The sequence below is a fragment of the Grampus griseus genome (genome assembly GCF_964374135.1).
Source record: "Grampus griseus genome assembly, chromosome: 14".
NCBI lineage: Eukaryota > Metazoa > Chordata > Mammalia > Artiodactyla > Delphinidae > Grampus > Grampus griseus.
In genome coordinates, this window is record NC_139008.1 from 36943073 (window position 1) to 36968696 (window position 25624).

Here is a 25624-nt window from a genome sequence, read left to right on the forward strand (position 1 = left end):
ACTTGGCTCTGGGACTTCCCTGGTGGTCCAGCAGTTAAGACTCCACGCTCCCAATGCAGAGGGCCCGGGTTCGATCCCCAGTCAGGGAACTAGATCCTGCATGCCGCAACTAAAGATCCTGCATGCTGCAACGAAGATCCCGTGAGCCTTAACTAAGAACCAGCACAGCCAAAGAAAGAAAGAAAAGAAACACTGGGCTCTGAATGGGGATCCATTACTCTAATCACGGCAGGTCCAAGACTGAGGCATCCTGGCTCTCAGTCCTTGGCTTTTTCTGGTCTCAGTACTTTGGGAGGCATCTTGAGGAAGTTCTCTGGGCTGGCCCCCGGCTGAGGGCGGGATGGGAGGATGGCCAGCATCACCCATCAGGGGCGGCCAGGGTCCCACCGCAGATGTGCCCACAGCCTTTTGCCTGGCCTGCCACAGCCATGCCCTGTTCTGGGTACCCTGGTCCCCAGTGACCCCACCAGGGGCAGCCAGTAGACGGCCCTCAGCCTAGGGGAGACAGCAGCCCGGAGCTCCCTCACTGCCCAGTCCACAGCCCCACCCTCCCAGCCTGGCTTGGCCCAGCAGCGACCACGTGCTGCAGCCACTTTTTCCCCTGGGAGGAAAGAAGGGAGGGAGACAAAGCTCAGGCCTGCGTGGCGGCAGCTGCACTTGGTCCTGCCCAGCCAGACTGCCCCTTCAATGATAGCTTCCCCTGTCCCCCCTTTCCCGACTGCCCCGTCAGCTCCAAAGGGGGGCTTCAGAGTTTCCAGGTTTTGTTCCGGTTCTTGTTCTTTCTGCTGTTCTAGAAACTGAGCTCTGTCTATAGGGATGGATGATCCTTGGCCTGGGGATGAGGAGATGGCAGAGAGGGGATGGGACACCAGGTCCCAGCACATGAGGGTGGTCAGGGAGTTGAAAGGGCCTAGGCCGGTCTCCAGATGCAGGTGGGGGAAGGGGGCGGTCCTGGGCCTGGGGGCCTGGCCAAGGCTAGGACACAGCCTCAGACTCATCCAGGGCATGGATGGGGGCAGTGGCAGAAAAAACAAGGATATCAGAAGCTATGGCCAGGCCTATCTGGGGGCTCCTGTCTCCTCTTGGCAGAGGGCATGATGTCAGGTGCCCCAAACTCCTAAGACCTTAGAATTCATGGGAAGGCCAGGCCTGGTGGCTGGCCATCTGCCTCCTGGGGCACTTTCACTGCAGTGGGGCAAAATCTATTTGAGTTTTCTATTGCTGTGTAGCAGATGACTGCAAACATAGCAACTTAAACACTAATTTATTAAATCACTACTCTGTGGGTGGGCTAAACTGGGTTCTCTGCTTAGGATCTCACCGGGCTGAAATCAAGGGCTTGGCCTGTCAGGGTTCTCATCTGGAGGCTGGGAGTAGAGTTGGCTTCCAAGCTTGTTCTGGTTATTGGCCAAATTCGGTTCTTTGCAGTAGTAGTGCTGAGGCGTCCCTTTCCCTGCTGGCTGTCAGCCAGGGGCTTTCATCAGCTCCTTGCCACGTGGCCCCTCCATCTTCAAAGCTAGCAATGGACAGTCATTTCCTTGGTGTTGAATTCCTCTCATATTTGAGTTTCTCTGACTTCTTCCAGAAAAGAAGGGCACACAGACCAGACCTAGCACTGACTCACTTGCCTGTCTGACTGGCGCTCAGGGGGTTAAATATGAGCAGGAAGGGAAGGGAGGGAGTGTGAGACCCTGGGACACTCGGGAGGCTCCTGGAGGAGGGTTGGCAGCTTGGGTTTGGTGAGCCCCAAGGAGGAGGCAGGGGATAGACAGATGAATGGGTGGGTGGATGGCCCCTTAACTTTATTAGGCCTCTAAGCCCTAAGTCAGAAGGGGCAGGGTGGGGGGATGTGTAGATCCCCACACAGACCAGGCAGCTGAGGGACTCCAGAGTCTGGCTTCAGGTCAGTGTCACTGCATCAGAGGCTGAGGCGAGCCTGAATCCAAGGGCTGTAAGTAGCCATATTGGTATAGACACCTGGACGGTTGGGCAGGGCACAGCCCTTGCCCCAGCTCACCACACCCACTAGGACCCAGCGCCCAGACCTCATACAGGTCAGGGGTCCTCCAGAGTCACGCTGCAGGAGAAAGAAAAGCTTAGGTCCCAGCCCTCCAGAGACTTTGGGTCCCAGGGCTGCAATCCCCCAGGTGGTGCCTCTGGGTTGGGGTCCAGGACACTGAGCCCCCTAGGTGGTACCTCCTAGGTCCTGGGTTCTAAGGAGGTAGGGTGCTGGCCATAGCAGCATGGACTCCAGAGTTTCCAGGCAGCTTCTCGCACCTGGCAGGCATCCTTCTGACCCTCGACATAGCCGGTGCACAGGTTCCCTGGCAGCACTATGTGCTTGGCACGAGGAATGTTGGTGCCCATGTAGTAGAGGAGGTCACAGGTGTGAGTACCCAGCAGTGGCACCCGTACTCCCTGCAGAGGTCGCCACTCTGGGAGTGGCACTGGAGAAGAAGGGGGGACTTCTAAGAGCTGGGAGACAGTGAGGTGGAAAAACTGTGAGGATGTTTGGGTCCCTGGAGGTCACGGTGGGTCCTGGATTGGGGCAGTGAGGGGCTGGGATTCCCGATCAGAGAGAGGTGGAGAGAGATCGCCTGTCCGGCCCCAATGCCCCAGTGCCCCGCCCTCTGCCTCACCTCCTGAGTGGAGGCTGCCCTAGCCAGTGACCCAGCATGGTGTGCCTGGTGGTGGGCAACGCCCAGGCTCAGGCAGGCAGATGGGCTGGACTCATGTGCTCAAGGGCACTAGGCGGCGAAGCTGCAGCAACGCCAGGTCTCCTCGGGTCCCGTCCTCTGAGTAGTCCGGGGGCAGCAGCACGCTCTGCACGGGCACCAAGAGAACGTGGGGCGAGGCAGGACACAGGTGCAGTGCCCCGAGGCGCACGGGGTACTCAGATGGCAGCGCCCTCCGGCATGACAGCGGTGGGTCTAGTTAAAGCAGCTCCTTCTCCACCCCCAGTAGGGCCCCCATCCCCGCCACCCTCTCACTCAGAGCCTGGGGACCATGCTTCCACCAAGTGGCACGCCCCCTTCCGTGGGTCTTGCTCCACCCGCCCCTGCCCCCTTCGACGTTGAGCCCTCAGAGTAGGGGAGTGCCCCTTGTCCAAGCCTGGGCTGCCTGCTCACCTCAGGAAGCAGTGTGCTGCCGTCAGCACCCACTGGGGGGCGATGAGCGAGCCCACACACACACACACACACACACACACACACACACACACACACGTGCCCCCCCCCCCCCCACACACACACACGTGCCCCGCGGTGCTGGATGCTCGCCTGCCTCGGCCACTCTCCGTCCTGGGTGTCCCGGTCCCCCACGATGAGACTTGACACGTGAGGCTGCCCGCAGGCTGTGGGAGGACAAGGGGAACTCAAGGGTGAGCAGAGGAGCGGGGAACTCGGAGGAGGATGAGGGCAGGGAGACACAGGGCTAAGGTTGGGGGGGGTGGGGGGGAGTGGAGGGGGGTTGGCACACTGGAGGAGGAAGCACGGAAGGGACTGGATTATGGGTTTGGTGTCAGATAACAGGGTGAGGGGAGGGAGGTCAGAGATTAGGAATGAGGGTGCCCTCTGGTTGGAACCTGAAGAGAGAGGAGGAGGATCTAGCCCCCCCCCAGAGGCCCTTTTGTCTTCCTTTAGACCCTGGTTGGTCCCAGACCTAGCCCTGTGGCCCAGGCTCTATGCCCTATGCCCAGGCCCCAGAGACCACCCCTGCCCCCCACCCACTGTGAGATTTGGCCACCTTAGGTCTCGATACAAGCCCTGGACCCCAGCCCCTCCTCCATCTTGTATTTCCATTGCCTGACAGCTGCTCCTGCGTGCCCCCCACCCCTAGACCCCACAGCCCCTGGATTCTGTTCTCACTCTTGCAGCTGGTGTCCTCCTTGCTAACTGGGCTGGGGGACAACCTGGGGGCTTAAAGACCCAGGAGGGGGTGGGGGCCTGGCCAGGAGGTAATTAAGGAGGTCAGGGCGAGGCTGTGGCTTCATCAGCCCAGGCTTGAACAAAGATGCTTTGAACAGTGCTTTTGAGGTGGCAGGAAAGGGACACCTGGATTTCTCAAAGGAAACCTGGCTTGGGCCAAGGTGCACAGAACTGGGGGCGGGAGCCTGTGCCCAGCCAGGCAATGTGGGGGGCGATGTGGGGTGGGGATGAACGGGGGTCGGGGTTGTTTTGGTCAGGCCACAAAGCTCCAGAGGATCCTTGGCCGCTCATCTCTGAACCTGATCCTGCCTCCTGGCTCCTTGCAGTGCTCAGTCACTGGGGCTTCTGAACAGCATTGTTCTGTCCAGAAATCCTGGCCGGGACAGCCTCATACAGAGCCCAGGCTTCAGGCCTTGCATAGACCCTCCCAGCCCCAGCTCTGCACAGTTTTTTTGTGGGGGGTGGGGAATGAATGTCTTATGAATATCTTGTTTAAACCTGGCAGCTCTCCTCGCTTAACCCTAGAGGCAGGAGCAGACTTGACCTTTGGAAACAGTCTCCTCTTCAATTTGGGGTGGCCAGGACAGCAAGGCTGCCGGTCTCGGGTGAGGCTGGGAGATGCTGGAGACAGGGCTCAGTCGGTGGGCTGGGCCTGGACTGTGCCCACTTCCCAGAAGGCTCTGGAACCTCCTTCTACCAAGTCATCCAGCAGCCCTCCACTTGGTTCTTCCTCCTGGGGGCCTTCCTGCCCAGCACACCTCCTCCTCTGCCATGTCACAGTGGGAGTTGATGTGTGATAGAAGAGGTTTGATTTGTTTGTCCTCCCTCCATGAGGCAGGGTCTGGGTCTCTGTCCCTGTCTTAGCTCAGGCTGCCAGAACAGAACACCACAGACTGGGGAGCTTAAACACAGCTTATTTCTCACCATTCTGGAGGCTGGAAGTCCAAGAACAAGGAACTGGCAAGATGGGTTTCCCTCTGAGGCCTCTTCTCTTGGCTTGTTGGTGGCTGGCATGTCACTGTGTGATCACACGGCCTCCTCTTTATGTCTGCTGGGCATGGGGGGGTGCTGGTGTCTGTTTTTAGCAGGACATTAATCCTATCGGATCAGAGCCCACCCTTAAGACTTCATTTAACCTTAATTACTTCCACAGACAGTCACATTGGGGGTTAAGGCTTCAACATATAAATTTTGGAGAGGACACAGACATTCAGTGCATACCAGTCCCCCATGGCCTGAACAGTGCCCAGCACAGAGTGGGGCACTGAGTCTTTGGGAGTGAAAGGGGCCAGCAGGGCATCATGCCGGGAGTGAGGGTGAAGGATATGAACGAGGGGACCTAGAGGCCAACTGGCCCCAGCCCCAGCCCCTCCACTCGAAGTGAGGGAGGGCAGCCTCAGGCCTGACCTCTGCTGTCCACACTCTAGGAGCAGGCTCAAGCCCAGGCTCAAGGACTCCGGAGTCGGCTTGTGGAACGCCCTCCCTCCAGCCCTGAGACCTTGGGAGAGTTTCCTCTTCTGTAAAACCCGCCTCCCAGGTGGTTGTGAAGATTAACTGGGTTAGCCCACGCAGAGCTTGGAATAGTGCCTGGCTGATGTAAATGCTATAGAAGTGCCACAAGAATGAAAGAAGCACCTTCCCCAAGGCTCCTGACCTTTCGTTACACCGGATTCAGCTGCCATTAGAGGGCTTGGCAGGAATGGAGCCAGGTGGGCAGTGTTCCCCTTGGTGCAGAGTTGGGGCAGCTGGAGAGGCAGGTGGGAGTAAGAGTGACCAGGGACCCTGGGAACACACAGCTGTCTCTGGAGATATGGGCCAAACCTTGAGAGGGGAGTTCACTGGAAGGCGGGATGGAAGGAGCTGCGTGTCTGCCTGTTGCAATTTAGGTGAGGCGGGAAGCCTGGAGGACAGACACCTGGGTGCAGGGACCAGGAAACAAATTCCCACTGAGAAACTGGCTTATGGTGGGAGGATCTGGTACTGATTGAATATTGGACAATCAAAGCTGAGAGGAGTAGGAAAGGAACCTCGCTCCAGGGGCTCACCCCAACCCAGCCCCTGTCTCAGATTGAGAAACTGAGGCACAGACCCCTGCTGGGCCCACATGCCCTTCAGTCCCACCCTTGAGTCACACTGCAGAAATGACCCCTCAGCAAATGTCATCTACTTGCCCTTCTCACAGCTATCCTTCTCAGGGCCATAGCTGAGTCAACCCCACGTTTTTCTGGTGCTGGATCTGTCCCCACTCCCAGGGGAGGGCAAATGACCCAAACGAGGGCCATCATCCCACCATGTCCTCCAGGTCACAGTGATTGATCAAGAGGTGACACATGACCCCAGACCAGCCAATCAGAATCCTTCCCTGGGATTTTTATCCTGGAGGAGGGAGAGAGGACCCCTTGGGGCCCAGGCAGGGGGCAGCCATAGCTGGCCTGAAAGCCTGCAACCTTCCAGGCTGAGAAAGAGTGTCCTGTGAAGCTGGAGCTCCTCATTCCAGTCATCCTTGCCCTTGGTGGGCTGTTCTTTATCCTTCTAAAGCAACTCTCCTTCACTCATGCTGGTACTAGGGGATTCTTTTGCTTACAAACAAAGTCTTTAAATGCCAAGGATGAAAACAAAATAACAGTTCAACAAAGGTGCAGGGGATGTGCCCCCTGAGCTGGCTGCCCTGCCAGTGTGTTTCAGTATGGCAGTGCCCAGCCCACCATCTGCAGCACAGGACTCATCTCTGACGAGGGCCCAGCCCTACCCTTGGCCAGATCCCAGGGGCACCCTGTAGACCTGGCAGCAGGAGGAGGTGGGACGGGGTGGCCTTTCCAGGATCCAGGTGGTATGCTCACTGATGTCCCAGCAGAAGCTGGGCCCTTTGGGACGGCCACAGCCAGACCCCACACCATGCTGACCCAACAACCAGGGGTCATCTAAAGCAGCCTGAAGGGGGACAAAGGTGTGGGGTGAGCCAGGCCAGGGGGAGGGGCATGCCATGGCATCTGGCTGGAGTCCTCTTGAGCCTCTGGGTAGGTGACCCTGAACAGCACCCTATGGGTGGACGTGGGACGTGCACCTGGGCGGGCTTGAAAGTATTTCTGTGGATGAGTCTGTCACATGGGCACTGGGCCACCAGAGGCTACTCTGCCTGCACTGGAGGAGGGGCAATGTCCAAGCAGGCCTGCAGGGCAGTGTCGCAGTGTGGTCGGTCTGGGGCCAAGTGCTTAATGGGCATTAAATCACACTGTCTTCCAGTAACACATGGGACACCAGGGCAGTGAGTGTTCTGCTTGGGTCAACTCAGAGGGCCTTTGTGGGAGGTGAGTGGGGGCACCCTCAGGTTTTGGCTGTTGGGGAGGGCAGATGGGGGGAGTGGAAATCTCAATGCAGGTGAGTCTTACAGGAGACCTGGGAGACCCCACCTGCCCGGTACCTGCTGGCCCCTCTGAGTCAGGCCATGCAGTGAGAGGTGGACACAGGCCCTTGTGAGCTGAGTGACTTGAATAGTTCTGTCACCTTGCTGGGCCTCAGTTTCCTCACTGTGATGAGGGGGAAGAGAAGCTCCAGCCTTGCAGGGCTGCCGAGGGGCATGAAGCCTGAGCGTGGTGTCCTACAGCCTGTGTGGCTGTCCTGGTGGGCAGAGGCGAGGAGGGCACCCTCCCAAGACTCCTCCACCTGCTTCTTCACAGAGACAAGCTGTCAATCGACCAGAACTTCTGATACCTTCTGCTCTCATAGCACCTCTGGATCTCATGAAAACGCAGATCTGCCCGAGCAGTTCCAAGCAGCCCAAGTCGGCCCTGCTGGCCTGGTCCCTTGGCCATGCTGAGGCTGGGGGGAGACACGCTTGATGCTGCCCCTCCACCCAGGCCACCTATGGAGCTTGGAGCCCCCACGCCCCCAGGACAAGCCTCAACCACGGGGAGTCAGGAGAGAAAGGGCCATGCCAGGTCCTTGTCCCCCACAGGCAATGCTGAGGTGTGTCCCCGTGATTTCTCAGGGGATCCCGGCCAGACAGCGCCTCAGCTGTCCACAAGGGTAACTTCCTCATCTGGGCAAACGTCATTGGCTCTCAGCCCTCCTGCCTCAGTTTCCCCACTCTTCACTGGGGCTTCTTGGTATCACCTCCCAAATAAATTATCTGCACCCTCGTCCTGGTCCCAGGTCAGCCTTTGGGGGACCGTGGTGAGACCAGGAGTGTCTGGCGTCTGTGTAGTGGGGAATACGGCATGAGCGCTAGGGGTGTTTGGGGGCATTTCCTCCCCTGCACTCCACTCCAGCCTTCCTAGCCCCCAGGGACCCTGTTGCTACTTATGTCCTCCTGTAAATTATCTTTCTTTTTTTTTAATATTTATTTGGCTGCGCCGGGTCTTAGTTGCAGCACACGGGATCTTTGTTGCAGGATATCTTTAGCTGCGGCATGAGTGTTCTAGTTCCCTGACCAGGGATTGAACCTGGGCCCATTGGGAGCACAGAGTCTTAACCACCAGACCACCAGGGAAATCCCTGTAAATTATCTTTCTGATTGAACTAACCTGAGAGGGTTCTGTTGTTTGCAACCAAAACCCGTATAGCACATATGGGTGACAATGGTTTAGGAGTTAAGGAGTGGTCTTCGAGTGGATGGGACATGGGTAACTGTGAGGGTATCCAGGAATCCACCCAGGGCCATAGAACGTGGTGCAAGGCATCAATGTGAACATGCACACGTTTATTAGCAAAGGGGACAGAAGGGGACTGGGCCTGGTCCAGCAGGCAGTCCTGCCACTGGCGTGCCCCCAGCCCTTGGTGAATATGTCTGGAGCTGCAGTAACTACTGCACCCTCATGGGCTTAGGTGTGCACAGGCCAGCTACAGGAGTCAGGGAGCCCAGAGCAGAGCGAGGGGCAGCAGCAACTGAGAGGGGTCTGGCCTGGGTGTGCTGTGGCCCACCAGCATCTGGATCCAGTTGAAGTAACTACTGACATTGGTATAGATGCCGGCCTGGTTGCGCCTACCACAGCCCACTCCCCAGCTCACGATTCCAATCTGAATCCACGGCCCATTCTTTTCACAGACCAAGGGTCTGCCTGGGTCACCCTGGAAAGCAGTGTGGGTGAGCAAGACCTGGGATGGGGCAGGAGGGGCCAGTGGAGAGGCTGGTAGAGCAGGAGGGGCTGTGGAGCTGGGCAGACTGGCTGCAAATCCCACTCCTCCCCCTGGAAGCAAAAAAACTTCAGTTTCTGCATCTGCAAAGGGGGGCAATAGTCTATCCACTCAATTTCACATAGGATCAAAGGAGGTACAATTAATGTAAAACAGGAAGCTTGTTTTATAGGCTGGATAAATGAGGTCTACAATGATTTTCTCATGAATGAACTCTAAGGGTGGATTGGTAGGGGGTCAAGGTGGTTGCTCTCAGGCCCAAGATTGGGAGGGGTGGTACCCAGTTTCAGTATGGCCCTCATTGGGGCAGGGGTACTCACTTTGCAGGCGTCAGTGTTGCCATCCTCAGAGCCAGGACAAATCATATTATTACTGCTGTGACTGCTGTAATCAGGCTGATGGAACAGGTAGGAACACCTGGATTTGTTTATGATGGAGACTTGTACTTCCTGAAGATCGTAGGGAGGTGGCAGATCTGCCAGGGGTTGAGGGTGGGAGAGAGAAAGACAACAACCTTAGCCTCTCCTCTGCCATCTGGGGAAAGGGGGTATGAAGGGGAGTGGACTTCCTGGAGTATCCACAGCACCTGGGACATTGCTCTTGATTCCTCTGCTCTAGTCCAGCACCCAGTATGTGGTGGGTGATGAACAATATCACAGAAGGACCCAATGGATGGACAGGCTGTCACAGCACCTCCCTGAGGCTTGGTTTCCCTCTCTGTAGCCTGCAGATGACAGGCCCTGCCTGAGCCAGTGGGGAGAGACCATGGCTGAAGCATACACAGGGGGAGGGGCTGATGCAGCTGAGCCTGTTTATAATTAGTATAGCTGCAGGATCCAGGCTGAAGTTTTCCCAAATTTGATGAAAGATATGAAACTACACATTCAGGAAGGTGAACAAATTCCAAGTAGGATAAACACAAGGAGATCCACACTGAGATACATTTTCATCAAAATATCAAAACGCAAAGACAAAAGGAGAATCTTGTAAACAGCGAGAGAGAAGCTACACATCAAGTATAGGGGATCTTCAACAAGATTGACAGCCACATTCTTTTCAGACACCCTGGAGGCCAAAAGGCAGTGCAATGACATATGTAAAGTGCTAAGAGACTAAAACAGTCAACCAAGAATTCTAGATCAGACAAAGCTATCCTTCAAAAAAAATGAAGGCAAGATTAAGATATTCCCAGATAAGCAAATGCTGAGAGTGTTCATCATTAGTAGGCCTGCCCTACAACAAATGGAAAAGGGAGACCTTCAGGATGAAATGAAAGGGCAGTAGCCAGTAACTTATACCCATAGGAAGAAATAGAGAACACTGGTAAACATAACTACACAGGTAAACATACAAGCCAGTATTATTATAGTTTTGGTTCATACTTTTTTTGCTATACAATTTAAAAGACAAATGCAATTTAAAAGACAATAATTGTAAATCTCTGTTACACAGAGATTGCTTACACAATATATAAAGATATGGTTACACAATATATAAAGATGTAAACTGTGACAATGTGAGACAATGTGAGTCCACTCCCCTTCATACCCCCTTTCCCCAGATGGCAGAGGAGAGGCTAAGGTTGTTGTCTTTCTCTCTCCCACCCTCAACCCCTGGCAGATCTGCCACCTCCCTACGATCTTCAGGAAGTACAACTTGAGAAGAATAGAGTTGTATAGGAACAGAACTTTTGTATGCTATTGAACCTAAGTTGATATTAATTCAAAATAGACTGGTATAAGTTTAAGTTATTAACTGTAATCTCCAGGGAAACTGCTGAGAAAATAACTAAAAAATATACAGAACAGGAAATAAGAAGGAAATCAATACAGTACACTAATAAAAATCAATTAAACACAAAAAGGAGGAAATAAGGAACAAAAAAGATATGACTTAGGTATAGATATAGATATGATATAGATATAAGATATCTATATCTTCTACATCCGACAAAATATAGAAAACAAATTGAATAATGGTAGAAGTAAATCCTTCCCTATCAGTAATTAATTTTAATGTAACTATTAAACACTCCAATTAAAAGGAAGAGATTGGCAGAATGGATTAAAAACAGAGATCCAACTATATCCTGTCTACAAGACAATAATTTTATTATATTTTAATTTTTGTATTTTTTAAAATTTATTTATTTATTATTTTTGGCTGCGTTGGGTCTTCGTTGTTGCATGTGAGCTTTCTCTAGTTGTGGCAAGCGGGGGCCACTCTGTTGTGGTGCACAGGCTTCTCATTGCGTGGTTTCTCTTGCTGCAGAGCACAGGCTCTAGGTGCACAGTCTTCAGTAGTTGTGGCACATGGGCTCAGCAGTTGTGGCTCGTGGGCTCTAGAGTGCAGGCTCAGTAGTCGTGGCACATGGGCTTAGTTGCTCCGCGGCATGTGGGATCTTCCCAGACCAGGGCTCAAACCTGTGTCCCGTGCATTGGCAGGCAGATTCTTAACCACTGCACCACCAGGGAAGCCCGACAATAATTTTAGATCCAAAGGTAAATATAGGTTTAAAGTGAAAGGTTGGAAAAAGACATTCCATGCATAGTAACCAAAAAGAGCTGAGGTTGCTATACTAATGTCAGACAAAATGGATTTTCAGTCAAAACGTGTTACAAGAGTCAAAGAAGGGGGACTTCCCTGGTGGTCCAGCAGGTAAAACTCTGTGCTCCCAATGCAGGGTGCCTGGGTTTGATCCCTGGTCAGGGAACTAGATCCCACATGCATGCTGCAACTTAAGAGTCTGCATGTCGCAACTTAGAAGTCTGCATGCCACAACTAAGAAATCCCACATGCCGCAACTAAGTATCCCGCATGACGCAATGAAGATCCTGCATGCTGCAACTAAGACCCAGTGCAGCCAAAATAAATTTTAAAAAAATAAATAAATATTTTTAAAAAGAGTCAAAGAAGGACATTATATGTTGACAAAAGTGGTAAGTCCTCAAGGTATAATAATTATAAATATCTACACATCTAACAACTGAGTCCCAAAATACATGAAGCAAAATTGATGTAACTGGTGGGAGAAATAGACAGTTCTATGAGAACAGTTGGAGACTTCAATGCCCCACTTTTATTAATGGATAGAACAACCAGAGAGAAGATCAGTAAGATAACAGAGGACTTGAATAGCATTATAAAGCAGCTAGACCTAAAAGACATATACAGAACAATCCACCCAAACAAGAGCAGAATACACATTCCTTTCAAGTGGATGCAAAACATTCTCCAAGATAGATGACATGTCAGGCCACAAAATAAGTTGCAATAAATTAGAAAAGATTGACATCATAGAAAACAGTGGATTGAGGCTAGAAATCAATAACAGAAGGAAAACTGAAAAATTCACAAATATGTGGAAATTAAACAACATACTTCTAACCAATGGGTCAAAGAAGAAATCACAAGGAAAATTAGAAAGTATTTTGAGATGAATGGAAATAAAAACACAACATACCAAAACTTATTGGTTGCAGCAAAAGCAATTCTCACAAGGAAATTTATAGCTGGAAATGCCTATGTTAATAAAGGAGAAAAATCTCAAATCAACAATCTAACTTAAGGAACTAGAAAAAAAAAGAGCAAATTAAACCCAAAGGTAGAAGAAGGAAGGAAATAATAAAGAGAGGAATGGAAAAAAATCAAACTAGGGAACAGAAAAACAATAGCGAAAATCAACAAAACCAAAAGTTGGTTCTTTGAAAGATCAACAAAATTGACAATGAAAGTGGGGACATTATTACTGACCTTAAAGAAAAATTAAGGACTATAAGTGAATATTATGAACAACTGTATTCCGACAAATTAGATAACCTAGAGGAAATGGACAAATTCCTAGGAACACACAAAATACTAAAACAGACTCAAGAAGAAATAGAAAATCTGAACAGACACATAACAAGTAAAAAGATTTAGTCACTAGTCAGAAACCTCCCAATGAAGAAAAGCCTTGGGCCAGATGGCTTAAATGGTGACTTCTATCAAACATAGGAAGAAATTAACATCAATCATTCTTCCAAAAAACAGAAGAGGAAGGAACACTTCCTAACTCATTCCATGAGACTGGCATTACTGTGACACCAAAGCCCAAGCAAGTTATCACACACAAAAAGAAACCATAGGGCTTCCCTGGTGGCGCAGTGGTTGAGAGTCCGCCTGCCGATGGGTTCGTGCCCCGTCCGGGAAGATCCCACATGCTGTGGAGCGGCTGGGCCCGTGAGCCATGGCCGCTGGGCCTGTGCGTCCGGAGCCTGTGCTACGCAGTGGGAGAGGCCACAACAGTGAGAGGCCCGCGTACCGCAAAAAAAAAAAAAAAAAAAAACTACAGACCAACATATATGCAAAAATGCTCAACAAAATACCAGCAAACTGAATCCAGCAGCATATTAAAAGAATTCTACACCACGACCGAGTGAAATTTATCCAGAGTGCAAGGTGGGTTCAACATACAAAAATCAATCAATATAACATACTACAGACTATAGTAATAGAATGAAGGAAAAAAAAAACCCACATGGTTATCCTAATTGATGCAGGAAAATCCAACACTTTCATTATAAAAACACTCAATAAACTAAGGATAGAGAGAACTTCCTTAACATGATAGAGATCATATGTGAAAAACCCACAGCTACAGAATTGTGAAAGACTGAAAGCTTTCCCCCTAAGAACAGGAAAAAGATAATGATGCCAGTTTTTGCCACTTCTATCTAACATTTTACTGGAAGTTCTAGTCAGAGCAATTAGGCAAGAAAAGGAAATAAAACACATCCAAGTTGGAAAGGAAGAAGTAAAACTATGTCTATTCACAGGAGACATGATCTTATATATAGAAAATAATGAAGAGTACACAAAGAAGGACTAGAATTAATAAATGAATTCAGCAAATTTGCAGGATCTAAAATCAAGACACAAAAGTCAATTATATTTCTATACACTACCAATGAACAATTTCAAAAGGATATTAGAAAAGAAATATCATTTTACAATAGCATCAAAAAGAATGAAATAGTTAAATTTAATTGAGGACCTGTACACAAAAAACTACAAAACATTGCTGAAAGAAATTAAAGAAGACATAAATAAATGGAAATATATCTTCTGTTTATGGACTGGAGACTTAATATTATTTAGATGATAATACTCCCCCAAAGCAATCCACAGATTCAATGCAGTCCCTATCCAAATTCCAATGGCCTTTTTAGTGGAAATTGACAAGCTCATCCTAACATTTAGAGGGACTATCAAGAGACCCCAAATAACAAAACCAATATTTGAAAAAGTAAACAAAGTTGGAGAATACACACTTCCCAATTTCAAAACATACTTGGAAGCTATAGGAATCAAACAATGGGGTCCTGGCAAATGGATAAACATACAGACAAACGGAACAGAATTGAGAGTCTAGAAAATAAACCCATTCTTCTTTGGTCAACTAATTTTTGACAAGGTGCCAAGATAATTCAGTGGAGTAGAGAATAGTCTCTTTAACAAATGGTGCTGGGACAACTAGATATCCAAATGCAAAAAATGAAGTTGGACCCACTACTTCGCACCATAAACAAAGATCAACTCAAAATGAATCAAAGAGGACTTCCCTGGTGGCGCAGTGGTAGAGAGTCTGCCTGCTGATGCAGGGGACACAGGTTCGTGCCCCGGTCCTGGAAGATCCCACATGCCACGGAGCGGCTGGGCCCGTGAGCCATGGCCGCTGAGCCTGCGCGTCCGGAGCCTGTGCTCCGCAACGGGAGAGGCCCCAACAGTGAGAGTCCCACATACCGCAAAAAAAAAAAAGAATCAAAGATATACATATAACAGCTAAAACTATAAAACTCTTCAAGAAAACATGAGGGTAAATCTTCATGACCTCGAATTTGGCAATTATTTCTTAGACATGATACCAAAAGCAAAAGCGCCAGAGAAAAAATAATCTGAACTTCATCAAAATTAAAATATTCTGTGCATCAACAGATACTATCATGAAAGTGAAAAGAGATGTGGTCCACGAGTCTTGGCTCAGTCCTGCATCTGAAGTGCTCTTCCCCCATCAACACCAGGGACTGACAACATGGAACAACCCGGAAGGAAGGAGCTATGATGCCTCTTTCGAAGAAACTGAAGAGTTAAGTAAGAGGATTCAAAACACAACTTTCTGACACTAAAGCCTACCTGTTCTGCAGAACTTCAGCTAGGTCTTCATTTCAACTTTCAAACCTTTAGCTCTTCGTCCTTTTCCTGGAGATTATTGCCTCTTTCCTGGCATCACTTGGCTCTCTAAGCATCATGAACCCCATTAGGCCAGCTGGTCTTACCCTTAGCTACATATTAGAATCACCTGGGACGCTTAAAAATATCCCAATGTCTGTGCCACATCCCAGACCAATTAAATCCATGGAGTGAGACCCAGGAGCCAATTTAAAAAAAAAGAAGAAGAAAAAAGGAAAAAAAACCCCCACAGAATAGTAAAAGATATTTGCAAATCATATATCTAAAAAGGGTCTAGTATCCAGAATATATAAAAACGATTACAACATCACAACAAAGACAACTCAGTTTAAAAATGGGTTGGGGGGCTTCCCTGGTAGCGCAGTGGTTGAAAGTCCGCCTGCCGATGCAGGGGACGCGGGTTCCTGCCCCAGTCTCGGAAGATCCCACATGCCGCGGAGCGGCTAGGCCCGTGAGCCATGGCCGCTGAGCCTGCGCGTCCGGAGCCTGTGCTTCGCAACAGGAGAGGCCGCAGCAGTGAGAGGCCCGCATACCGCAAAAAAAAAAAAAAAAAAAAAAAAATGGGTTGGGGGGCTTCCCTGGTGGCACAGTGGTTGAGAGTCCGCCTGCCGATGCAGGGGACACGGGTTCGTGCCCCGGTCCGGGAAGATCCCACATGCTGCAGAGCGGCTAGGCCCGTGAGCCATGGCCGCTGAGCCTGCGCGTCCGCAGCCCGTGCTCAGCAATGGGAGGGGCCACAACAGTGAGAGGCCCGCGTACCGGAAAAAAAAAAAAAAAAAAAAGGGTTGGGGGGGGTTGGTCTTCCCTGGTAGCGCAGTGGTTAAGAATCTGCCTGCCAGTGCAGGAGACATGGGTTTGAGCCCTGATCCAGGAAGATCCCACATGCCGCAGAGCAACTAAGCCCGTGTGCCACAACTACTGAGCCTGCACTCCAGAGCCTGCGAGCCACAACTACTGAGCCCGTGTGCCACAACTACTGAAGCCCGTGCACCTAGAGCCCGTGCTCCCAACAAGAGAAGCCACCACAGTGAGAAGCCTGCGCACACGAAGAGTAGCCCCAGCTCGCCGCAACCAGAGAAAAGCCCGCGTGCGGTAATGAAGACCCAACGCAGCCAAAAATAAAATAAATAAATTTATTTAAAAACAAACAGGGCTTCCCTGGTGGCGCAGTGGTTGGGAGTCCGCCTGCCGATGCAGGGAACACGGGTTCGTGCCCCGGTCCGGGAAGATCCCACATGCCGCGAAGTGGCTGGGCCCTTGAGCCATGGCTGCTGAGCCTGCGCGTCCGGAGCCTGTGCTCTGCAACGGGGGAGGCCACAACAGTGAGAGGCCCGCGTACCGCAAAAAAAAAAGAAAATAATAAATAAATAAATTTTAAAAATTGGGTTGGGAATTCCCTGGAGGTCCAGTGGTTAGGACTCTCTGCTCTCACTGCTGAGGGCCCAGTTTCAATCCCAGGCTGGGGAACTATGATTCCACAAGCCACGTGGTGTGACCAAAAAAAAAAAAAAAAGGGTAAGGGACTTAAATAGCCATTACTCCAAGGAAGATATACAAATGGCCAACCAGCACATGAAAAGTTGCTCAACATCACTAGTCATTAGAGAAATGCAAATCAAAACCACAGTGAAATACCACTTCACACCCACTAGGATGGCCAAAACAAAACAAAACAAAACAAACAAACAAACAAACAAAAACCTGGAAAATAACAAGTTTTTTATTGAGGAGAATGGAGAGAAATGATAACCCTCACTGTTGATAGGAACGTAAAATGGAGCAGCTGCTATGGAACACTGTTTGTCAGCTCCTCAAGAAGTTAAACATAGAATGACCATGTGATCCAGGATTGCACTCCTAAATACATTCACAAAATAATTGAAAAGAGGTATTCAAGCACAAATTTGTATACTAATACAAATACCCAAAAGATGGAAACAACACAAATGGCATCAATGGAGGAATGGATAAACAAATTGTGCATCCATACAATGGAATATTATTCAGCCATAAAAGAGAATGAAGTTTTCATACATACTATAATATGGATGAATCTTGAGAACATTATGCTAAGTGAAAGAAGCCAAACATAAAAGGTGACACAGTGTATGATTCCATTTATATGAAATGTCCAGAACAGGTAAATCCATAGAGACAAAAAGTTGGTTAGTGGCTGCTAAGGGCTGGAGGGAGGGGGTAATGGGGAGTGACTGTTTAATGGTTATGGGATTTCCTCTGGGCGTGATGAAAATGTTTTGGATCTTGATAGAGTTGATGGTTATGCACTGTGAATGTTCTAAATGCCATTGAATTATATACTTTAAAATGGTTAATGTTATATGAGTTAAACCTTAACAAGAAAGAAGGAGTGAAGTACTGACACACACTAAAACATGAATGAACATTGAAAATATTATGCTTCGTGAGAGAAGCTAGCACGTAGTGTATAACTGTATTCATATGAAGCGTCCAGAGTAGGTAAATCCATTAGACACAGAAAGCAGATTAGTGGCTGCCAGGGGCTATGGCCCTAGAACAACGGGGAATTAGGAGTAATGGTTAATAAGCATGGGATTTCATTTTGAGATGATGAAAATGTTCTGTAATTAGACAGTGGTGATGGAACCACTCTGTGAATATACTAAAAAAAAAAAACCGTCTGAATTGTATGCCTTTTTTTTTTTTTTTTTTTTTTTGGCTGCACCGCACGGGGTGTGGGATCTTAGTTCCCAAACCAGAGATCGAACCCACACCCCCTGCAGTGGAAAGAGTCTTAACCACTGGCCTACCAGGGAAGTCCCTGAATTGTATACTTTAAAAGGATGAATTTTATGGTTTTTGAAGTATACTTCAAAAAACCCCCCAAAACAAACAATGCCTGATGTCTTTCTGACAAGTCCACCCCAAAACCTCGCACACCCCCGCAGGCTGGGGGTGTGGCCTGGGGCGGTGCAGGGGGGCCTCCCTCTCTGGTTTCTGGCTCACAGACTCGGAAGGGAGGGGTAGCTGAGTGTGGGTACAGAAAGCCCTGCTCTACAGGGGGGCGGGGTGTGGAAAGGAGGTGAGGAGGGATTGCTCAGCGGGCCAAAGCCAAAGCACAGTGGCACACAGACCAAGGTGGGGGCCACTGCAGCTGGTGTGGCTGGCACAGGACGTGGTGAATAACACTCCCCTTCCCAACCCGTCTGTCCCCAACCTCACTCTTTTTCTCATGGATGTCCCCCCAGCCATTCACCCAGCAGTCATCACGGTTCTTGAATTCAGAGGAGGAGGACAGGACACAGACGGGCTGGATGTTCTTATTGAAGGTGACGGAGGAGGACAGCTTCAGCAGGGAGCTGTCGTCCTGCAAATAATTCCTGGATTTGGGGTATATAATAATACTCTTCACCCTGTAACGATGGAGGTAGGCCCGCAGGCTCCAAATGGGTGGTGTGACAGACAGCTCGCCAAACTGGACCGACCATTCATAGGGATCTCTGTTGCTGGCAGGGGAGGAGAGAGCTGTCAGGGGTCCTCAGAGGGAGGGTGGGCCACCTGAGCACACCTGGGGCTGCTCCCTGAGCTGAGACCCCCGAGCTGCTGCGGGGCTCACCCCAGGCACCATTAGCAGGTCTTCCTTCGACCAAAGAGGCCAGGGTAGAAACAGGGAGAGCCCAGACATCCCCAAACAAAGTCCCACACCTGGGAACTTGGGGGTGTTGGCAGGAGGGTGCCTCCCCTAACAGCTCATCTGGCCAGTCACTCAACCACCTGTCACCTCCAAGAACCCTTCTCAAAAGGCTACGAGCAGGTGCATGGGCGCCACAGCAGGCTGGGCTCAAAACAGTTACCGGGGCCACTGTCACCACAGGCCAGGCTGTGTGTCCAGCACTTACTTCAGCTCATTCCTCCCCGCGGCGGGTGGGGGGGGATGGGGTCACCTCTGCTGGGAGGTGGGGTGAGGAAGGTGGAGGTTGGTGGTGCCATTTGGGGACAAGTGACGTGAGAAAGAAAAGAACAAGACAAATGTGCGTGGGAAAGTTCTGGGAGAACGTTCTGGTAGAAACCGCACAGGGTTTCCTCCCGGAGCGCCCTGGGGGACTCGCGTGGGTGCGTAATGGGCTGCAGCCGGGACTGCGCCTCAGGAGCGCCCGAGGGCCGTGTCCACGTGGGGCATGCGCGCAGGTCCTGGTGCAGACCCAGGGCCCAGGGTCAGCGGGCCGCCCGCCCCCAGACTCATTTTTGGAAGCAGTGCGCGGCCGAGAGCACCCAGCGGCGGTTGAGCAGGCTTGCTCCGCAGTAGTGGGAGCCCCATAGGCGCAGGCTGCCCTGCGCCCAAGCCCTGCATCCTTTCCATACACTATGAGTGTCGGGATAGTCCGTTGGCCACATGGCCCTGGGATGGACAAATGGACACCAGGCCGAGCTGCGGGAGGCAGGCCCACCCCGTCCACCCTCACCCACCGAGTGGGAGAAGAAAAGGGGCGCCCCGGGGAACCGCGCGTCCAGGGGTCTTGCCGCCCAGGAAGAAGGGGACGCTGGGGACCTGCCCCACGTGTTCCACAGGCGCACGCCCCTCCCCCACACACAGGGGGGGCCCCATCAGTTACATGCGAGCATAGAAGAGTTCTAGAAACCTGGGGCGGGAAGAGGAAAAGATGAGTCGCCATTCGCGCTCCGGCTCAGGTGCCCTGCGCAGGTAAGCGGGCCCCCTGGACGCCTTACCTGGAAGCAACAGGTCCCTATCCCGCAACGCTGCGGGTAGGAGAGAAAGTGAGCTCCCTTTGGTCTCCACGCGCCCCACCCTTCCCCCATCACCCCTAGCTGCGCCGGCAGCCCCCGCCTCAGCTCACCCTGCCTCGCGATTTCGACCCGCACCAACAGTTGCGCCAGCAGCAGCGTCCTGACCTGCGCGCCCACGGCTTCTTCTTCCCGCCGCCTGGCGCCCCTTCTGCTTCCGCCAGCTCCAAGGCGCGGCTGGGGCGCCCCCTCGGGGAGAGGGAGCCACGGGAACCCTGGCCGCCCCCTTCCCTCAGCTTGACCTCTCTGGTCCAAGGGATATTTGGGAACCTGGGACGTCACAGTGCCCCGGCTTTGAGCTTCTACTGGAGCTCGGTCCCCCAACTAAGTACCTTGTTATGGCCCAGGAGCCAGGTTACCCAGATGATCCCTTTCTTGTCTGCGACCCTGGGGACCTGGCTGCCCCCCATGCTGCCCTCTTTTCTACCCATTCCTTCCGCTAGGAAGGAACAAGGACCTGCCCCATAGCCAGGACTCCTGTGAAAGCACATTAGCAAGTCTTCACTGAGACCCCCATTGGGGGTCTCGCACTGTGTCATCTACTGTTAAACGTGATGATCCATTACAGGACCCACAGAATAAATGTTGGCCTGATTTGACCATCTAGAGGGCTCTTAGCCTCCATGTCTGCCTGCTGCCCAGCAACAAGCCTCACCTAACTCTATGGAGTCTACAGGTAGCTTCCCTTCCTTGCAGACAATATTGCACGGCACCAAAGTCACCAAACTGACTCTCTCATAGATGTGAGCAGACCACTGAGTTGGGGTCCACAGGACCACCCTCTGAGTCAATGATATTTTAGGAGGATTCACAGAACTCAGAAAAGCTGTTGTACTCCTAGTTATGGTTCCTTACAGTTAATGGATACAGATAACATCAGCAAATGTCAAAGGTGCAGAGGAGAGTCTGGAAGAGACCAGGTGCAGGCTTCCAGTTGTCCTCTTCCAGGGGAGTCAGGTGGGCAGTGCTTAATTTTCCCAGCAATGACGTGTGACAACACTCGTGAAGTTTTGCCAACCAGGGAAGCTCACTGAAAGTTTGGTGTCTAGAGTTTTTACTGGGGTTTCATCACATAGGCATGGAGGGCCCATGTGGCCAACATTATTTCTCAGATTGCAGCCCCTCCAGAGGTCCAGCTGATCCAGTGTGACCCAAAGCCCCGCCATAAATCACATCGTTATCATCAACTATCCGGAGTGGCCTGAGGCCCCAGGTCTACAAAGACAGTCTTTTCAGGCAGGACATTCCAAGGGCTCAGAGGTTATTTCCTAGGAGGTGGGCAAGGGCCAGTCCTTTCTTTGGATTGTGCAGGGTTTGAACATCCTAGGCCTGTTCAGTTAACCTTTTACTGCACAGCAACCAAGGATGAAGAAATATTTGCAGGGAATTTGCGCATGCACCAGAAGGATCTATTTCAATAAACTGAACTGACTCCAAGGAAACCAGAGATAATACAGTAAGTCCCCTACATACGAACGAGTTCCGTTCATAAGTCCAACAAAGTTAGCTGAGGTACCCACCTAACACAATCGGCTATATAGTACTGTACTGTAATAGCTTTATAATACTTTCACACAAATAATACATAAAAAACAAACACAAAAAATAAAGAAAACTTTAAAAAAATATTTATTTATTTGGCTGCGCTGGGTCTTAGTTGCAGCACACAAGATCTTCGTTGTGGTATGCGGGGTCTTTAGTTGTGGCACTCGGGAATCTTTTAGTTGTGGCATGCAAACTCTTAGTTGCGGCGTGTGGGATCTACTTCCCTGACCAGGGATCGAACCTAGGCCCCCTGCACTGGGAACATGGAGTCTTAGCCATTGGACCACCAGGGAAGTCCATAAAGAAAACATTTTTTTTTTTTTTTTTTTTTTTTTGCGGTACGCGGGCCTCTCACTGTTGTGGCTTCTCCCGTTGCGGAGCACAGGTTCCGGACGCACAGGCTCAGCGGCCATGGCTCACGGGCCCAGCCGCTCCGCGGCATATGGGATATTCCCAGACCAGGGCACGAACCTGCATCGGCAGGCGGACTCTCAACCACTGCACCACCAGGGAAGCCCCAACACTAATGGAATTTTAATTACATAAAAGATTAGAGAAAAATGTGTTGTTGGGTGACCTGGCATTCCATTAAAAGTATTGAGTTTCTCTGGGGAAAAGTGGAGAAAAATGTTTTGCTTAGAGCATCCGATGAGATTTTGAATGAGTGAGTAAAAGGGGAAGAGCCGAGAGTTTCAAAAATGCACAGCCAAGTTTTCCCCTTAGGATGGGCCTCCTTGTCTGGTAGCCGTGACCTGAAGGCAAGCCCGGGCACAAAGGCCAACTTTGGACTTCCCTTGAGGCGGGGACAAAATGTCCCTTCCCATCTGATCTTTCCCCCTCCCCCACTCAGCAGGCTCTTCCATCTGATTCCTAGGGCCTAAGGCGTCAGATGAGGCCACGTGCAGAAGTCAGCACCCACACCTTGCCCCAGGAGTCTGAGCCCAGGACGCAGGATCCAGCCTGCGAGCCAGGGTGGGACTCCTTGCAGAGGGCTGCAGGGAGGTGCCCACCAGCTCTGAGTGCGCTGGGGACAGAGGCCCTCAGTCTGCTGTGCCTCAGGCTGCAGAGCACAGAGGGGTCTTTGCAAGCCCCACATCCAGAGGGGAGGGAGGCAAGGATGTCAGCCCTGACCCACCCCCAACCCACAAGCCAGCCAGACCAGCATCTGCCTCTGCTGGGAGAAGGGGGCCCAATTGTTCCAGGCTCCTGACAGAGTGAGATCTGGGGCACACCCACACAGGGGATTATGGTTTTAATGCTGCTAAATCCCCTTGTGGGCAGCCCTGATCCCAGGGGACAAAGGGCCTGTGTTGAGTCTCCCGAGCGGGCTCACAGCCAGCACTGGGCCAGGGTGGACAAGGGGGCAGGGCTCCTCTGAGGGTGGGGCTTCCAGCATAGGTATGCATGGTGTACACGGCTGTGCAGGGTGAGTGCAAGCTCCTGGGTGTAGGGAAAGCTGGGCAAGCGTGTGTGTGTGTTAAAGGGTGCATCCACGTGTGAGCCTGTGGTGCACACGTGCATTTTGAACGCATGTGTGTGCATGTGCATCCCTTATAAGCATGCTCATGCACTCTATGAAAATGCACCTCCCGTGTGCTCTCGGGCATGTCCTGTCAACCCTTCCTTGTCCAGGCTGGCAGCTGTTTCTTCCTCCAACTTCCACCCCGGGGACTTCTTCCTGGAGTCCCAGCCCAGACAGACCCTCCTTCTGGGCTCAAACCCTGGCAGCCTGCATCTAGAAGGAAGGCTCAAGAACAGACAGCATTATCAGAAAAAGTGCCCGAGGGTGGGCTCGGACAAGAACACAAGTCCCCTTTGTGATGTCTCTGGGCCCTTTCCTCTAGGAGCTGTGCCTGCCAAGGTCCTAGGCCTCTTCCACCTCCGCCTCCCCCAGGAGGATTCCAGGGCCTCGGGAGGGTTTCTCTGCCCCTCTGCAGCCTATTGGCCCTGACCTTCCCCAGCCCAGCCTCTGATGCATTCATGGGGCTGAAGGCCTCTGGTGGCTGGGTGAAGGCTCTGGAGGACAATGGGGGCTCTCATCTTTGCAACATGAGTCAGTGGTGGCCTGAGCCCTAGGAGCCTGTCCAGGGAGACCAGTGCATGGCCAGAAGGAGGGGTACGGCTTTCTGGACAAAGCTGCTCTCTGCTCCCTTCTGCCCACTAAAGGCTGGTTGTCAAATGAAGCCCCCAAGCCGCCTGCAGCCATGACCATGGGCAGGGCTGCATCTGTTGCAGGGTAGGGACAGGGATCCTGACTTTGTGGGTGAAGGGCCACGTGTTTCAGGTTTTCTGGGCCATAAAGTCTCTGTCACACCTGACCAGCTCTGCCTTTGCAGCCTGGATGCAGCTCCAGACGATATGCAAATGAATGGGCAATAACACTTGTTTGTGGACAATTACATTGGCATTTCATGAACTGGCCATGAATCACATTCTTCTCCTGAAATTTTTCTAACCATTTAAAAATATAAAAATTACTCTTACCTCACGGATTGTGCAAAAACCAATGGAGGGCTGGACTTGGCCTTTGGACCATAGTGTACTGACCCCTGGCGTAGGGACCTGATGTAAGTAAGGAAGGTGACAGCTAGACAGGGCCTCCACCCTGACCCTAGGCCCCCCCAGCACAGCCATCTCGATGAAGCCAACGTCCCAGTTCCTGGCAGCCAGCACTTCCGAGTGAGGCTGTGAACACACCAGACCATGCTCTGCACCCCTTCTCCTTGTAACCACATGGGGGGGGGGTTGGTTCAGGACACTGTAGTCTATGCCCAGCCTGTTTCCTGTGGCAATGCGTCAGCACAGCTGTGGGGTCCATTTCTTCTCCAGGCCTGAGTAGTTCACCGCCACAGCGAGGACACCACCATTCATGAAAACTGTCACCTAGACAGACAGGTCTGTTGTGTCTTATCTTGGGCGATTCCAAAGGCTGCTCAAAGAATAACCTGCATACCTGACCACAGGTGTAAAGCTTTTGTGTTCAGGCCCGTGGATGGAGAAGGATCTCACTGAATTCTCGTAACACCTGTGAGGGGGGTCTATTGCTACCCACATATAACAGAGGGGACAATTGAAGCATACGAGAGTGACATGAGCTCCCCAAAGGGCATGCCTAGGAAGTAGGGAAGTGGGGATTCAGACCCGATCTGGCTCCAGATCCATGCCCACAGTACCCCTATATTGAGGACTGTGACCCCATGGCTCTTCCCAAAGGTCAGGGAGGCCATGCAGACAGCCTGAGCTCTGTCCAGTCACAGAAAGCCTGGGCTTGCTGTACCAAGAGGGTCCCCAGATCCCCTGCCTTCAAGAAACACCCCATTCCCTCCCAGATCAAGTCTGACCCCTCGGCCTTGCCCAGGAGCTCTGGGGAGAACTGGCCTGGAGAATCACCCTGTCCCCACCCACAGCACCTCTGGTCCTGTGTCATTGCTGCTGGTCATCCCATAGCCCATTCAGCCCAGTTCATCCCCAGCTACACCAGACTCAGCACAAAGGAAAGATCTCAGACGTCTTCCAGTGACAGGCCATGGAGGGCCAGTGCCTGGGGTGTCTCTACCACCTGGCACCAGGCACTCAGAACTGGACTGTCCACTTCGGCTGTCTAAGGGCCAGAGGGGAAAGGCCAGGGAACCCAGGGCTCTGCCCAAGCATGAATAAGGCCCTGGACCAGGTTCTGCACGAGGTAGGAGTCCTGGGCCCCATGAAGCTACTGGGGGCAGCTGCCCCGAAGCACCCCTGTGGGGTTGAACCCCGTTTGGTCAAGCTGGAAAGGGCTCTCAGGAAACCTCCCCCACCTCCAAAGTCAAGGTCAAGTGCAGGTACCCAGGAGAGAGACCCACAGGTGACAGCAAAATGCTTGTCACTGTTTCATTTTGTTTGTGTAGGCCACAGGGCCAAGACAGTAAACACAGCACATCCGGGATCCTCCCTCTGGATGGCTCTGGGGATTCCTCCAGGAAGAGCCCCCACTTCCCAGCTCCTTTCTGTCCCCCTGGTGGCCCCTTTGT

At 51.6% G+C, this 25624-nt stretch overlaps 1 protein-coding gene across 1 annotated transcript; it reads right to left on the minus strand.

Moving 5' to 3' along the window:
- Positions 1 to 1918: 1918 nt before the first annotated feature.
- PRSS33 (serine protease 33) lies at positions 1919 to 20482 on the minus strand (the record flags this gene model as incomplete). The annotated part of the gene is given in 11 exon segments (XM_082670692.1): positions 1919 to 2077; positions 2278 to 2447; positions 2640 to 2658; positions 2662 to 2730; positions 2734 to 2908; positions 3129 to 3186; positions 3254 to 3352; positions 18492 to 18775; positions 19883 to 20027; positions 20126 to 20261; positions 20432 to 20482. Coding segments are annotated over 11 exon segments (1365 nt in total).
- Between the last annotated feature and the right edge of the window lie 5142 nt (positions 20483 to 25624).